The 17,075-nt window shown below is 43.8% G+C and overlaps 1 protein-coding gene across 1 annotated transcript in view; it reads left to right on the top strand.

Moving 5' to 3' along the window:
* FKBP15 (FKBP prolyl isomerase 15) overlaps positions 1-17,075 on the top strand; it is a 60,724-nt gene that overhangs the window by 30,642 nt on the left and 13,007 nt on the right. The window contains exons 12-20 of the mRNA XM_035016022.1: positions 2,744-2,851; positions 5,074-5,176; positions 5,663-5,769; positions 7,664-7,778; positions 9,167-9,276; positions 9,577-9,684; positions 10,123-10,217; positions 11,068-11,170; positions 16,693-16,864. Coding sequence (XP_034871913.1) covers positions 2,744-2,851; positions 5,074-5,176; positions 5,663-5,769; positions 7,664-7,778; positions 9,167-9,276; positions 9,577-9,684; positions 10,123-10,217; positions 11,068-11,170; positions 16,693-16,864 — 1,021 coding nt within the window. The remainder of the gene's footprint in view (positions 1-2,743; positions 2,852-5,073; positions 5,177-5,662; positions 5,770-7,663; positions 7,779-9,166; positions 9,277-9,576; positions 9,685-10,122; positions 10,218-11,067; positions 11,171-16,692; positions 16,865-17,075) is intronic.

Below are 17,075 nucleotides of genomic sequence, written 5' to 3' on the forward strand. Positions count from 1 at the left end.
CCATTAACATTAGCTCTTGTTATTATAATTACTGCTAACACTACATACCTTCACACTTTCATTCTCTTAGATGAATTCTGCACTAATTCACCAACTAGCGGACTTTGAGATGGTCTCTGGGCCTCTGTGTTTCCCTAACTGTAAGACAGGAAGACTAGCATACAGTTGTAGTAAAATTTGGATTTGAAAGCCTTTGGGAGCAGCATGTACGCTGTACTTTGCCACTACCCTGCCTAGTTCATGAAGGCATCTGAGTTTGCTGCATGAGCATGCGGCGAAAGCCCTGTGGCTTCCACCTACCACTTTGGGAAACAGGATGATTGCTTGGAGTGAAATTGGTGATTACTTTCTCTCCAGCCCTAGTTTACTTGTTTATACTCAGCCCAAAGCAGGAATTACTAAGCAAATAATTGATCTGGTATGTATAAAAAGTGATCTCTGAAACCCAGAAGGTTAAGCCAAAGAATTAAGAAAATTTAAAAAACTATAATCTCAGATCTTTGAACAGTCACAAAATTTATTTAGTATTGGTTCTATGGTACTTTCTAGACAGAGCTACTTTTGTCACCTATTTCTAAGCTTGAGTAACTTCCAATAGACTAGTGGTCTCCAGCCTTCTTTCTTTCTTTCTTTTTTTTTTTTTTAAAGGTTTTATTTATTTATTTATTTGACAGAGAAAGACACAGCGAGAGAGGGAACACAAGCAGGGGGAGTGGGAGAGGGAGAAGCAGGCTTCCCGCCGAGCAGGGAGCCCGATGCGGGACTCGATCCAGGGACTCCAGGATCATGACCTGAGCCGAAGGCAGTCGCTTAACCAACTGAGCCACCCAGGCGCCCTCCAGCCTTCTTTAAAATTTTCTTTTGTCTTGTTAGTTTTTTTTTTTTTTAATTGAAGCAAAACTCACCATCTTTTTTTTTTTTCTTTTTACATTTAAGTTTTTTTTTAATAGGTAATTGCATTCATAAAGTTCAGTTATTAAAACAGTATAACAGAGTGTACCTTGAAAAGACTTGCTCCCACCCTGACCCCTGGGTACCCCATCCCATCTCACTCTCCTTTTAGGTAACTGCTTTTATTAGTTCCATATATATTCTTTCAGTGTTTCTGTATGCAGATGGAAGCAGATAGGAATGTATATTTTACTTCTCCCTCCTTTCACAAAATATGGCATAGTATATATATTACCTATCATTTCTACATACTGCAATATATGTAATAGTATCTTTCCATGTTAGTGTACAGGAAGCTTCCTCTTTCTTTCTTTTTTTTCTGTAGATTGCAGTATGCCATTGTGGGGTATGGTTTATGTAACTAGTCCTCTTTTGATGAACCCAGCTTTCTTTCTTTTTTTTTTTTCTTTTTTAAGATTTTATTTATTTGACACAGAGAGAGACAGTGAGAGAGGGAACACAGGCAGGGGGAGTGGGAAAGGGAGAAGCGAAACAGGCTTCCCACTGAGCAGGTAGCCCGATGTGGGGCTCGATCCCAGGACCCTGGGATCATGCCCTGAGCCGAAGGCAGACGCCCAACGACTGAGCCACCCAGGCGCCCCTGAACCCAACTTTCTTTGATTATGTGTTTCCAATCAGTCAAGAAAAATTGAGCACACACTCCCAGTATCTATATATATTTATAAATTATATATATACCGTCCCTCCCTGTAAACAAGCTTCATGTCTTACGTTTACCACAGCTTAGAGATAATTCAAAATTAGAGGTTATGATCATCTCTCTTTTTTTAAAGATTTATTTATTTATTTATTTAAGAGGGTATGGGGCGCCTGGGTGGCTCAGTTGGTTAAGCGACTGCCTTCGGCTCAGGTCATGATCCTGGAGTCCCGGGATCAAGTCCCGCATCGGGCTCCCTGCTCAGCAGGGGGTCTGCTTCTCCCTCTGCCCTCTTCCCTCTCATGCTCTCTGTCTCTCATTCTCTCTCTCAAATAAATAAATAAAATCTTTAAAAAAAAGAGAGAGAGAGGGTATGTGTGCATGTGCACATGCGCCTGTAAGGGTGTGGGGAGAGGCAGAGGGAGAGAATCTTCAAGCAGACTCCCCACTAAGCACGGAGCCCAATATGGGGCTCCATCTCACAACCCATGAGATCACGACCTGAGCGGAAATCAAGAGTCAGTCGCATAACTGACTGAGCTACCCAGGTGCCTCATGATCATCTCTTTTTATACCCAGTAGATTATCATGTACACCTCAGGGGTATATACTCTCCACTCTGAAGGCTGCACTTTGGACCAGTTAATGGATACAGAAGCTTCTAGCACAGGGGCTATTATGTAGTCAGTGCCAAGTCAGAGTTAAATGAACGTGAATTTGGAACAAAGAGCTCCTGTTTCCTTCTTTCCCCAAATTGCTTCTGAATATTATCTGCTGAATTGCTCCCAGGGTTTTCAGAGGGTACTGTCATCTTAGATGGATCTGTACTTAGTTTTTCATCTGGAAAATGAGAAGAATTATGCCTGGTGGGGAGACTTGATTGAAATGAAATAATACATGTGGAACCGCTTTGTCCATTCCAACATGTAGGGAATTATTTTTACTGCTATTATTAATTGTGACCCATGTCACAATTTCTTGGCAAGAAATCTTTAATTCTCATTTTGTAGAAGAAAAAGCTTCAAATCGATATAGCAGGGGGACTTGTTGAAGGGTTTGATGTAAAAGCCAAAGACATAGAGCTAAAGTAGCGAGCCTTGATTATAGTGATTTTTGTGACTTTCCTCTTTTTAGAATCCTGATACAGTCAAAGCCAAGTTGATCTCTCGGATGGCTAAAATGGGCCAGCCCATGCTGCCCATCCTTCCACCACAGCTGGATTCCAATGATTCAGAAATCGAGGTATGACCCCTGGGCTGTGTTAGAATGAATAGTGCAGACGTTTCTGCCTTGTGTTCTTTTGGTTAAGATTACTACTTTTTCTGCCTGTAACCCAGAATCATCATGTAGAAAGCTTATATTCAAAATGGTATAGGTTGGTATTGGTACATGTGTTTCCACTGTGATTAGCACTTCCCCTGAGAAATGGAAGCAATCCCGCACATCTGCACAAGAACGGGGAAGTTTTAAGTAGTCCATATAGCCTTCTACTAGGTTCTCTACTGTCAGTAAAAATCACACTTGAGGCAGCATGGTGCCCAACCCATAAAAGATGCTCAATTCACTTTGGTTGATTGAATGTTTAGATTCTCTTGGGAAACATTTGTCTTCCCACTGATGTTACCTGTTACTAAAGATTGCACTGTTGTGTCTCTCGGCTTTGTATATGGTGTGAGTGTTTTGAAGTTCAAGAATTTTATTGCAGTGAAATCTATCAGTTTTGTCCCTTTGTTTTTTGCTTTTGACATTATGCTTAGAAAGCCTTCTCACTTTCAGGTATTATAAACATCACGTGTTTTCTAAAAATATTATTTCGTGTTTAGATCTAAAATTTTAATCCATGTGGAATTTGGTGTATGATACGAAGTAGCTCAGTTCTAACTTAGTTCTTTTCCCATTGCTTAGTTCCTTATTGAGTAAAGTCATCCTCTCAGTTGAATTGAAACACTTTTAACAGAGATTAACAGAGATTGATTTTTAGGATTCTTTGACTTTGATGTAAAACAAAGCAAAGGTGATGCTCTTGAAAAAATTTTCTAGCATAGGCTTTATTTTTCATAATTTTGTTTTATTTCTTTCTGGAAAAGCTGTAAGTAGATTTAATATTTTAAAAGAGGGTAGGATTTCTGGGGCCTCTTGTTATAGGATTGATTTTTAGCTGGTTCTGGAAATTAAATTTTAATAAGGTAATACTGTTATTAAAATTTTTAAGTGCTACTTATTCATTGTAGAATGATTTAAATTGCAAAGAAAGAAAAAATATATTTAGCAAAAAGTGCATTCTTCTTTATATATTATTGCTTTGTAACCTGATTTTTTAACTTAGTATCATGAATATTTATGTTAATACCAATATGAATAACATAAATAATATAATTAACATAAGTAAATAAAGCAAAGCATTATTTCCTTTAAAGGCAACTCATTGTTCTGTTAGATCGATTTATCATAATTTCTTTCATTCTGTTGTTAGACATTTAAGTGGATTTAGAGCTGCAGCGATATAAAACTGTCATGCTTTTCCAGAAGTGCATAATGCGTTTTGGAGAACATCAGGGGGCAAGGGGAAGTTCTAAAGTAAAAGAATGTCAAAGAGATTTCCGCCTTTGAACTGTAGGATAGCAAGTAAACTGTATATTGTGCCCCAAGTTTTTCTTTTCCTTGTATGAATTGGGAAGATGTTTAGTAACTTTGTTTAGAATTATAGTAGGGACCAACATTGCTTTGACTTTTATGAAAAGAAAGAATGGGGAAGAAACACTCTAAAACCGCAATATCCAGGGCGCCTGGGTGGCTCAGTTGGTTAAGCGACTGCCTTCGGCTCAGGTCATGATCCTGGAGTCCCTGGATCGAGTCCCGCATCGGGCTCCCTGCTCGGCGGGGAGTCTGCTTCTCCCTCTGGCCCTCCCCCCTCTCATGTGCTCTCTCTCATTCTCTCTCTCTCAAATAAATAAAATTTAAAAAAAATCTTTAAAAATAAAAAAAAAAAACCAAAAAACCCGCATTATCCAAAAAACATGGTAATGAGGTGCAGTGAATCTTGCTGTGTCTGATTTTCAGTGAGTACCTTGAGGTCTGTGGAGATGATTTGGCAGGAGAGGAGAGGCTGCACTATTGCTTGGGTTTCCTTGCAAGAGACCCCCGTTCTGTGGGAACAGACTAGGTCAGGTTTAAGGTAGCTGCTGGTTTGGAAAATGATCCATTCTGGAGAGCAGTCACTTTAGCTGCTTCAGTCAATAAAACAACAACTTAGAACGTTCGGGGAAATTACATATACTTAATTATTTGATATGATTTACAGGGAGAAGGGATCTCCCCACAGCCCACACCCTAAACTCTTGCCTTTCCTTCCTCTTCTTTGCCTAAAAACACTGGCTGTAAGCAGGTTTAGGGTGGACAGTCAGCCTCGGTCTCCAGTTAAGGACCCACATACATAGTCACCAAAATGCCCCTTCCTGTTTCAGGATGCGAGTGCCCTGCGCGGAGCTGCACAGCCCGCGGCAGCTCCGTCCCTGCAGCCCGCTCTTCAGCCAGCGCATCCAGCCCTCCCGCAGATGGCCGCACAAGGTAAGGGGCCTCTCCGGCTCTGCAGATTACCAGAGTTATCATCCCGGTTCCTTAAGTTGTCGGGCTGCAGTGTATTAGTACTGAGACTGGACTAGAGTGTAAAACTTGGCAGTTTGTCCCTGGGTAGGGCATTTTCCACCCTGGAGATGGATTTGGTCTGCGTGCTTTGTCTCCTGCCATGTGGCATTGCCAGGTTCGGAAGCGTGCTCTCAGCTAATGAGACACTTCCCTGTGTGTAATTGTGCCCTGTGTGTAATTGTGCACTTCCCATCAGCGCATGGCACTGTAGGTCTGAGTCCCATGTGCCCGAGAACCCCAGGTTCCTTCTACTAGTCTGTTCCTGAGACTCCAGTAGAGTTGGTTTCGGGAGAGCAGGTGAGGAGAGGTGGTCAAGTCTGAAGCATGTTGCAGTATGTAAGGTTCTAGTCCAGACTTTTACCAAGAAACCAGAGTGGATGACAGTGAAAACTTCTTGCTTTATCGTAGCATCTCAGCCATCTGTTTCTGGCCTCCAAGCACCCTCTCCTGCCTTAATGCAAGTTGCCTCCCTCGACTCGCACTCCGCGGTGTCTGGAAATGCCCAGTCCTTTCAGGTAATGACGTTTTTAAACCATATCAGTCATAGGCGGTAATTTATTAGGTGCTCGTCAGTCTCTCTCCTCCCTCCTGCACACTTTGTGCAGTAGCAGTTCCCCACATCAGAATTCGTCGTTTTCCCCCTTCCTGAACCACCACCACCATCTCATCTCTAAATCAGACCAAGGATTACCTCCCTTACAGGTTGTTGTAAAGCCGAAAGGTAAGAACAGGCAGAGCACCGGGTACAAGGCCTGGCACATGGTAAAGGCCCAGTCAGTGTTTGTTTCCTTTCCTTTGCACACAGGTCGCCTGGAGGGGGATGCAAGTCCTCTGTTCTTGTCCACTAGCTCGATAGGCTAAGGTTCTGCTCTGTGTGGAGCAGAATGCTTGTAGCTTGAGGGTATATGGAAAATACAGCCAACTCTGCTTCTGGTTATCCTCCAAAAGGGGTGTCGGAAAGTAGGTTTTTTCTGTTTTCACAGAAGGTAGTGGCAGCAGCCTGCCTCTGCTGTTTGCTGGGGTACTGGGCTCTTTCTTCTGTCTGACACAATGAGTGCATGAACATACTCCCAGCGATAGGAGGGCTTCACTTCCTTGGTGATTCTTAATGGAAGGGTGGCAGTGATGGTGAGCGGGCTATGCCCCACTGGGACAGGGTGTATTCGAATTTTAAAAAGTCCCACCTTGCCCTCTCCTTACTCCCTAGTGGACAATTCGATCCTATAGACTAAGTTCGTTTTTTTTTTTTTAATAATGGATGGGTATGGGGCGCCTGGGTGGCTCAGTTGGTTAAGCGACTGCCTTCGGCTCAGGTCATGATCCTGGAGTCCCGGGATCGAGTCCCACATCTGGCTCCCTGCTCAGCGGGGGGTCTGCTTCCCCCTCTGCCCTCTTCCCTCTCGTGCTCTCTGTCTCTCATTCTCTCTCTCTCAAATAAATAAATAAAATCTTTAAAAATAATAATAATAATAATGGATGGGTAGTTTATCTGTCCCTGGAAATGAACTGGATTTCCTTAACTCAAGGAAGAACAACCATCATCATTTAAAATAAAGCTGCTGTTTATTGAGCATTTACTATCTGCTGTGCACTTAATTTACCAGCTGTGAGGAACTTTACCTATATATCACTTCATCTGGTCCACACAACAACCCTGAGTGGTGTTAGTCTTTTCATCTTATAGTTGAGGTGACCAAGGTTCAGGGGAAAATGAGAGCTCTTGATCACAAGAGCATCAGAATCTTGCAGGGGAGAGGTATCCTTTGGAGACTCGTGGATTTACTTTGGAATCTCAGTGAACACCTGTCCTTTGATCCCAGTGGAAACTCAGCCAAGTGTCTTTATTTATTTATTTTTAAAGATTTTATGTTTTTATTTTTGCGCGCATGCATGCATGAGAGAGAGAGAGCGTGCGCTCGTGCGCACGCTTGTGGGCGGTGGGGGGGGGCAGGGGCAGAGGGAGAAGCAGACTTCCCACTGAGCAGAGAGCCTGAATCAGGACTCTGTCCCAGGACCCTGGGATCATGACCTGATCCAAAGGCAGACACTTAACCGACTGAGCCACCCAGGCACCCTCAGCTGAGTCTCTTTAGATTTACAATTTCTTAGACCATCAGTAGGCCTAACAGCTGGGAACTGAATTCCTACTTAATTAAATCACAGTGGCAGAGGACTGGGGAGCAATCTGAGACAGCCTTCCCTGACTTTCTGGGTGGGACTTCAGTGATCGGGCGCCTGTGTCTCTGGATGATACAGAATTCTGCTGTGGTGCCTACCCAGTACCAAATCAGATCTCACCTGTCTCCAGCTTTAATAAATTTGCGTCTCCTTCCAGCTTAATCTCTTTATTCCATCAAAGACAGATTAAGCAGGAAAGAGAGCCGTGAATATAACTTGGCATTTTCTCAGCCCTATGCAGGTATGCAAGCCTACGCTTATCCCCACACATCAGCTGTCACCTCCCAGCTGCAGCCTGCCCGGCCCCTCTACCCCGCTCCACTCTCTCAGTCTCCCCATTTTCAAGGTAGGCCGTGGGCCCTCAGTGTCTCGTCTTCCACTCTTGCTCTGCTCTCCTTCCTCCCACCCCCCTTTCCATTTTCACTCCAACAGATCTCTGCTTTTTTTTTTTAAACAGCTTTGTTGAGGTGAAATTTATGTATCCTACAATTCACTCACTTTAAGTGTGTAATTTAAGGATTTTTTCAGTAAGTTTACAGAGTTGTGCAACTTTCACCGCAATCCAATTTTAGAACGTTTACATCTTCCCCAAAAACCACCTCATGCCCACTTTCTGTTTTGTTTCTTGCATTTTCTCCGGTCAGCCCTTTTCCATTGCTCTGTCAGTGTTGCTCTGTAGAGTTTCTAGAAAACAATAAGAGAGTGAAATGTTGGGGGAATTGGGAGAACGCATAGGTAACTGTGGGTGTTCAGTATCTCAAATGAAAGCTACTTTGTTAACATTTTTAAATTATGGAAATCATATGCTTTTATAAAAAAGTCCACATAAAAGAGTATAAAATGAAAAGTTACTGTTCTCCATCATTAACACCCCCCACCCTTAGGAAACTGTTGTTAACAGTTACTTGGGTAACTTTTCAGATATCTTTCATGCATGTACAAGTGTGCATAAAAAGCACATTGCTTTAAAAAACAAAAATTATAATTTTATATTAAAAAACAAAACAAAATAAAATGTAAGTAGCTGGCATGCTATTCTACCTTCTTATTCTGCAGCTTATCTTTGGTATTGGGACAGTGGTAGGAAGGAGCCAGTATGTCCTACAGCATAATTTATGGTCCCGGGTTGGTAAGGGTTTCCTGGATGCTCCCTTTGTCTGGAAACCCTGCCACTTGTCCATCTGGGAGACCACCAAATCTATCATCTCTGTGAAGCCTTCCCCGATTGTTACCATCGCTTCTTCCTCTTCTCCCACAGACATAACTGTGTATATGTGTCACCAAAGAGTTAATCTTGCTTTTCTTTGTGCTCCTTTTGTACTTTGTACATGGTCCATTTTTTGCACTTAAGCACTCTGTCGTAATGATCTGTTTACATGTGAGTCTCCCCACCAGACTGTGAGCTCGCCAAGGGTAGGAACCGGGTTTCATTTGTTGCTGAATCCCTGGTGCCTGGTACAATACCTGGCATGCAGTTGGATGAGCAGAGATGCAATCTGAGCTGTTAGTGCTATGGCAGACCAAAGTGGGCATCCTTGTGCTCTAGACCAGACCGTACCCCTTGATGCATTTTGCAGGAGCAGAGCTTACTTACTGTTAGCTTTGGCACCCTTTTGCCTCTGTGTCCTCTATATCTTCTCCAGACAGTGTGAATCACCTACAGCAGTTCCTGCTATTTTGGGATGTTCCTCTGCTCTAGTTTCGTAAAGTTCTTTTTGGCTTATGTCTGTTTAGGATCTGGTGACATGGCTTCATTTCTCATGACTGAAGCCCGGCAACATAACACTGAAATTCGAATGGCTGTCAGCAAAGTGGCTGATAAAATGGATCATCTAATGACGAAGGTGAGTGAGTCAGGGTTGGGGCTGTGTTGAAAGTGGGGGAGTGAACAGGGGGTATAAGCAGGGAGCAACCAGGGCTATAGGTAAACTCTTCCTTGGTTTCCTGTATTCCTAGTAGTTGGTAGTTATTTCCCTGGAAGGTTAGTTTTTAGTTTGGAATCCAGTTGGCAGAAGAAAATTCTAGCTTATCTTAGAGATTGTCTCAGAAACTTGTTAGGCCCTTCCAAAAAGTGGTCAGATCTTGGGTAAATTATATTTCTCCATTTAAAAATTTCTCTCAAAGTCTTTCTGTCCCGTTTGTAGGTTGAAGAATTACAGAAGCACAGTGCTGGCAGTTCCCTGCTGCCTCCCAGCATGGCGCTTACGATGGAGACGAGCATGATTATGAGCAACATCCAACGTATTATTCAGGTGAGGGGCATCGAGAAGAGAACACAGCCTGGAGGTCTTGCCTCCTTCTCTTCCAGGATGTGCTACTCTCTAAAACCTCTGCTGCACAGATAGCATGTGATCAGTGCTACACTGAGTTGGGAAATTCTGGAAAATCTGTTATGGCCTAATTTGGTCCAAGTGACTTATCAGTATAGAGTCACAAGGAAACATTTCTTTTGGACCATATTTTAGCATTTTGCCTCATTTAATGGGCATTTCTATGTTTAATCTATTGGGCATTGTGACTGGTATCCATCAGATATGATTGGTTGTTTTAAATATATCGATGTGGACATAAATTCTAGTTTTTTATCTCAAAATTTGTAACAGTATCACCTGTCAGTTCAAGTTGATTCCCTTATATCTGGCACTTTTCTTCTAAAAACTTAAGTTATACCTTGTATATTTTGAATTTAGGAAAATGAAAGATTGAAGCAAGAGATCCTTGAAAAGAGCAGTCGGATAGAAGAACAGAATGACAAGATTAGTGAACTAATTGAACGAAATCAGAGGTAATGACAGGTACGGGGCACTGGCTAGGATGGACAAAGGGTTTCATTTGTAAATGCCCAAGTTAGATAAACATGTTTGTTTAGGGTAGTTTATGTGTACTACTGCTATTTCTGTTTCCTGCCTGTCATGTGAATTATTGTTTGTTTTCTGAGATGCATTCCGATAGAAAGAGCGCAGTAGGCTGTGATGTCAGGCAGACCTGTGTTTGAATCCCAACTCTGCTCCTCTTTTGTTGTGTGGCTTTGGGTATTTACTCCTCCTGCCCTTGTTTCTTCATCTGTAAAAGTGGCGTTAATACTTAGAACACTTTTAGAAAATACTATCAACTCTTCTCTCTACTATGTGGGCTATTTCATCAACCAGAACTTCAGCGATTTCCATGTAAAGCCCAAACATTGTGTAATCTTTCTAGATCCTTCTAAAGATTTTGGCAGGGGATGAGGGGGGATTGTGTGGTCAGGGTAACGTGTCATAGCAAATAGCATTTCACTTAGAAAATCATTCTTCCATGGTTCTCTTTTCTAGTGTCTCTTGTCTCCCACACGGTGGGGGGGCTGGGGGGGGAGCTGGGGGGAGAAGTGCTTTCTTTTCTTCACCCCTCTCCTCTTTCATCCTTCATTCCCCCTCACGACACATGCTTCCAGTTCCTTTTCTCTTCATTATGTAAAGCAATTCACTTCTGGCCCAGGTTCCTACCTCCAAACTTGATTACTGCAGATCTAAGGAAAACAAAATGCTTTCAGACTATTTTTTCAAAGGTATAGAGCAATGTTGTGAGGACTGAATGTGCGCTGGTTGGGTCTGATGTACATTCAGTGCTTGATAAATGTCTTTTCCCCTGTTTCACAGGTACGTTGAGCAGAGTAACCTGATGATGGAGAAGAGGAATAACTCACTTCAAACAGCCACAGAAAACACACAGGCAAGAGTATTGCATGCTGAACAAGAGAAGGTAAAGTAACTAGGGAGAGAAAAGCCCATCAGGATATGTAGAGCTAAGGAGTGCTCCTGTGTACATACTTACTAGTCTGCTTTTCAGAAAAACTTTTGCCATCATTGGGAACAGAACTAGAAAGCTTCTAACAGATTTTACTATATCCACCATCCAGACTTCTGTTTTATTTTTTTAAATAAAGATTTTATTTATTTATTTGCCAGAGAGAGAGAGCGTGAGAGTACAAGCAGGGGGAGTGAAAGGCAGAGGGAGAAGCAGGCTCCCCACGGAGCAGGGAGCCCGATGCGGGACTCGATCCCAGGACCCTGGGACCATGACCTGAGCTAAAGGCAGACACTTAACCAACTGAGCCACCCAGGCATCCCTAGCCTTCTGTTTTAAAGTACTCTTTGCAATGAGTTGACTCAAAAACTATCACTGATCTTAGTAATTTGTTTAAAGTGAGGATTACATTGTTTATTAGCAAATGAAATTTATTCTCTTGACCTAATCAACAGAAAATTCCTATTATGCCATATAACAAACACTTTAGTGAAATTTAAGATTGTCTAGCTTATTCCTCCATCTGCATCTGCCAGAGCATTTTAGAGTACTGCTGTCTGGCTTCAGTCCGTTCAGAATGAGGCATTTCGACCTGTTCCTGTGAGTAGCTGTAAGGAAGACCCTAGTGGGTCTTGGGCTGGGCTAGGCTGATGCTGATGCGCACTCCTCCCATTGCTGCCCCAGTGACACCGTTTATCTGGAGTGGAGTCCTTCTGGTTTGGGCTACTGCTCCTTAGCTGGAGATTTTGACCCAGCCATCTGCTGTTATCTCACAGGTTTAAGAAATAGTTTATATTTTGTATTTGGATTTTTCCTGAACACTTGAAGAAGTTGAGTGGAATGCACTTTATAACCTGTGGAGTTTACTCACTTTCTCATAGGCCAGTAATGCTGAGGATTCCTTACTTAGATCTTGTGCTATTATTATTCTCCGTGTTCTCTTAGTCATAGTGTTCCGGGAAGAAATAGCTCCAACCCCTTATCCTCCGATGAGCAGTGCCTTGCCCTGCATAGCCCCATCCCAACATTACCCCGGTCCTTTCTCGCTGCTACTTTCCAGCATCCCTCATTTGTTGTGGCTGGCTCCTCCAGCCTGAGGTCAGCAGCCTGGGACACTGCCATCACTGAATAATACTGGAGTCACTTCACTCTCCATTAACCATATTTTTTACTATTTCTCCTTCTTCTACTTTTATTTTCTCGCTCTCATTTACTTTTTTTTTTAATCCTTAGGCCTGGCAGGGACACCCAAATATGTTGTTTGGTCGAGCTGTTAGACCTGTTATTCGGGTCTAGCATGATTACTAGACCTTGCTCTAGATCAGTGGTTCCCACACACTAGTCTGGCTGCCTCAAGATCACTTGAGGTGCTTTATTAAAAATACATATTCTTGGGGCGCCTGGGTGGCTCAGTCGTTAAGCGTCTGCCTTCGGCTCAGGTCATGATCCCAGAGTCCTGGGATCGAGCCCCGCGTCTGGCTCTCTGCTCAGCGGAAAGCCTGCTTCTCCCTCTTCTACTCCCCCTGCTTGTGTTCCCTCTCTCACTATGTCTCTCTCTGTCAAATAAATAAATAAAATCTTTAAAAAAAAAAAAATACATGTTCTTAAACTTCACGTTGAGATTCTAATTCAGCATTATATAGCCAAGGGCTGAATCTGAACTTTCAAAAGCTCCTTTAGATTCTGACGCACAGCCAGCTAGGACTCACTGCTCTTTGTTAGTGGTTTCTTTTGCCTCAGTCTCTAGATGTGGCAGCTGGGTGCCTTTGTTTTTAGGAACTTCCCCATGTGATTCTCATGTTGAGCATCAGTGGGGGGAATGTGTGTGTGTTCCAATAAAATTTTATTTACAAAAACAGGCAGCAGGCCAATTTGGCCTGTGGGTCAGAGTTTGCCAACCGCATGAGTTAGCTTATTAATCCACCCACATGATTTTTTTTTTTGAACATTTTTTTTTATTTTAGAGAGAGCGCATGCGCGAGCAGGGGAAAGGACAGAGGTAGAAGGAGAGACTCTCAAGCAGACTCCGCGCTGAGTGCAGAGCCCAACTCAGGGCTGGATCTCATGACCCTGAGACCATGACCTGAGCCGAAATCAGGAGTTAGACGCTCAACCGACTGAGTCACCCAGGAGCCCCATATTGATAAACAAAAATGGTTGGCACCATGCCTGGCACCTGGTAGATGCTCCGTCTGTGATAGCAGAACGTGCAGTAATGACAACAACAGAGAGAACAGCTCTGATCTGTTCAGTCCCCGCCAGGTTCTAGGCACCGTGCTTCCCACACATCTGTCTGAGAGCATCTTCTGGGCTGAGTAGCACTGTGCTTGATGAGTTAGGTACCAGGTATCATACACCTCGCTTGGCTGCTTTGATTTCAGTGAAACTTTTCAAGGCTTGACCCTTCCTGTTTTCCTTTTGCTCCACTTCTTTCTTACTTGATAGTCATCCCTATGAGGGCTGTCCTCCTAAAGGGAGATCATCAAGGTCCTTTGATCCCTGGAGGCAGCTCTCTGCCTTCAAATGCAGCTCAGAGAGTTTTGGCTGAGACCTCAGTGGACATTTGGTGAATGGAATTCATTATTTTTCTCTCTGATGGGGTTAGTATTTCCACATAAAACCCTGGACTAACAGGAGAGCTGTTGGAGGTCACCTGGTTTGACCTTCCTGTTTTACAGAGGGCAAACTGAGGCCCAGGGAGAGGAAGCAGCTTGCCCAGGGCCTCACTGCCAGTCAGCTGTGTCATTTTCCTTTTGTCAAATTGCCATTTTGCTTTGGTACCATTTTCCTGCTTCTGACTTGAATGCTTCTTTTTACTTGTTTTTCTGAACTCTTGGTTCTCCCTGCCTTTGCTTTCCTTTCCTGTTTACTCGTCCCTTCGCTCATTTCTCTGTGCACACAGGTGTGTTTGGGTGAGAGTATTACTTGTCATGCTTCTAATAGGCCTTTCCATATAAGGCCCTGAGATAAATAGAGCTTTTGAGTGACCTTTCACTCTGCTTGTCCTTTGGGGAGAGAGGGACCACCCATCCCACTGCCTCCCCTCCAGTGACCTTCAGCCCTTCCAGTGGTCTTAGCTGCTGCGAGGCCTTTGTGAGGGGCCCTCGCCCTGATATTTGTGAACTCTGGAGCTGCAGACACAAAGCTCTCTGGGTGCTGTGTGAGCTCAGGCCCCGTTAGGCCATGTGCGTCAGGACAGTGACTAAAACTTTTATTCTGTATGGGGTAGATGAAAACCCCTTTTCTATCTGGAAGTTCTAGCGGCCGTTGTCCTCTGTGTTTAACAGGTAAAATCCTAAGGCTACTGAATAGCAAAAATAAGTATCTTAGAGCTCACTTGAAAGGTCTCATACTGCAAAAGAAAAAATTACTCAGACACTTCCTGAAGCAGTAAGGAGGACTTTATTCAAGGCTATTGCAGTAGGAGAGAAAGATTGGGCTCCACTCCAAATACAGTAAGGGCAGATGGGGGATTCGTAGCTAAGGAGCAGAGTGAGGGGTCAGTGCTGGAAAATTATTCAGAGGAGACCTCATGGGTGGGGGGATTCTTGCTAAACTGACCTAGTAGGATTCTTGCTAATGACTGGCCAAGGACTGGGATACCAAAGGTCGAGGATGAAGAACTTGTTCGGATATCAGGGCGGGGGTGCTCTCTAAACGGATGTAGCAGGATTCTTGCTAAAACTAGGCTGGGCAGCCCACAGACAGGGTGGGAGGCCAAGGTCAGGGGCTCAGAGGAGCCTGACTAAAGTTTGGTCAAAGAGAGTCTTTGCCGGTGGACTCTCAGATACTCATTCATAACCTGTTTCTTTTTATCTTATATACACTTTTTTTTTTTTTAAGATTTTAGTTATTTATTTGTCAGATAGAGCCAGAGAGCACAGGTGGAGGGAATGGCAGAGGCAGAGGGAGAGGGAGAAGCAGGCTTCCCGCTGAGCAGTAAGCCCGAAGCGGGGCTCAATCCCAGGCCCCTGGGATCATGACCTGAGCCGAAGGCAGACGCTTAACGACTGAGCCACCCAGGCGCCTCTTTTATATACACTTTTAATTTGCTTTATTTCCTTCATGTTTAGCAGAGCCAAAATACTAGATTTTAAATGGAAGCTAGCAAACCAGTAAAGGCTTTGGAACGCTTAAATCTGCAGGGGCATAGTGAGTAGCCTAAGAAGGGACATGTGACAGGAAGGAGACAACTGTAAATGCATGTCAGGTAGAATAGCATAGGAGGAGTAATGGGAGTAGCAGCATAACAGCAGAGAAGAGACGGTCCAATCCCATAAATACTTGGCTGTCCAAAAGTCAAGACTGTTCACCAGCAGAGCAACTGTTCACTGCCTTTCTTGTCATCTCATTTCTCCTCATTTGTATGGGAGCCCATCAGTTCAGGTGACGAGGATGTGGTATTTGTCACTTGTTTACCATTCCGTTTTATTTATTTATTTATTTTTTAAAGATTTTATTTATTTATTTGACAGAGAGAGACACAGCGAGAGAGGGAACACAAGCAGGGGGAGTGGGAGAGGGAGAAGCAGGCCTCCCGCGGAGCAGGGAGCCCGATGCGGGGCTCAATCCCAGGACCCTGGGATCATGACCTGAGCCGAAGGCAGACGCTTAAGGACTGAGCCACCCAGGCGCCCCTTACCATTCCGTTTTATTGACCATCCTCTTAATCATCACCCTTACCACACAGAGTATCATTAGAGGGTTCTCCAGGGAGTCATTGTGGTTTCATCAGATGTTACTTGAGAGCATAGAGCTTCTGTGAGGCCAGGCCAGGGCACCATTTGCAGTACGTGGAGCATGCAGAAAACTGATGTGTGGCCATGTTTCATTAGCTCTGTTCTTCCAAGAACCCCCAGAGCAGCCATCCTCAGGTAGCTGAGCTTTCCATCATACTTGCACGGGTAGTCAGGACCATTAGGGAGAAACTACAGACTCAGACGTTGATTGCTGTTGAAGGCATTCAATTTAATTTTAAAATACCCTTTTCTTATGAAGAAAAATACATGTGTATCCTAGAAAAGGTAGAAAACAGCAGGAACACCATTTCTCATGTATCAGATGGGTAACATTGAACAAGGGACTATGGCTCTGTTGCACACCATTCTTGATAGCTGCATACGGGATGCGTGTATCATAATCTGCTTAAGCCCATTTTCCAGTATTTTATTTTTCCATTCTTTTGCACCTATGTAAACAGTCTGCAACGAATATCTTGTAGCAAAATTTTTGTTAAGTTTGCCCAATGCTTCCTAAAGACAGATTTCCCTGCTTTCTAAGGACAGATTTCTGCAAGGGAATTCCTGGGTCAGAGACTTGGCACGTATTGAAGGCTTGATTTTGGCTTAATGCAGGTTGAGGGTGCCTTAGCTCCCTTCCTACCAGTTCATTCAGCATAGAGTGTGTGAGGTTGGGTCATCACTTGGAGACAAGGGACACCCATGTTTGAAGTGGCGTCATACTTTGTTACTGTTCAGGCCAAGGTGACAGAAGAGTTAGCAGCCGCCACCGCTCAAGTCTCTCGTCTGCAGCTGAAAGTGACTGCTCACCAAAAGAAAGAAACAGAGCTGCAGATGGAGCTGACAGGAAGCTTGAAGGAGACAGACCTCCTTAGGGGCCAGCTCGCCAAACTGCAGGCAGAGTTCTCAGGTACGTCCTTGGAGGGGCTGGGACCTTCACCATTTAAACCTAAGGAATTAAACTGAGAGGCACCTGGGTGACTCATTCAGTAGAGCATGTGACTCTTGATCTCAGGGTCATGAGTTCAAGCCCAGCGTTGAGGAGTAGAATTTACTTAAAAAAGACCAGGGCGTGGGCGCCTGGGTGGCTCAGTTGGTTAAGCGACTGCCTTCGGCTCAGG

Source organism: Mirounga leonina, unplaced genomic scaffold (assembly GCF_011800145.1).
Source record: "Mirounga leonina isolate KUSES-001 unplaced genomic scaffold, KU_Mleo_1.0 Mir_170, whole genome shotgun sequence".
NCBI lineage: Eukaryota > Metazoa > Chordata > Mammalia > Carnivora > Phocidae > Mirounga > Mirounga leonina.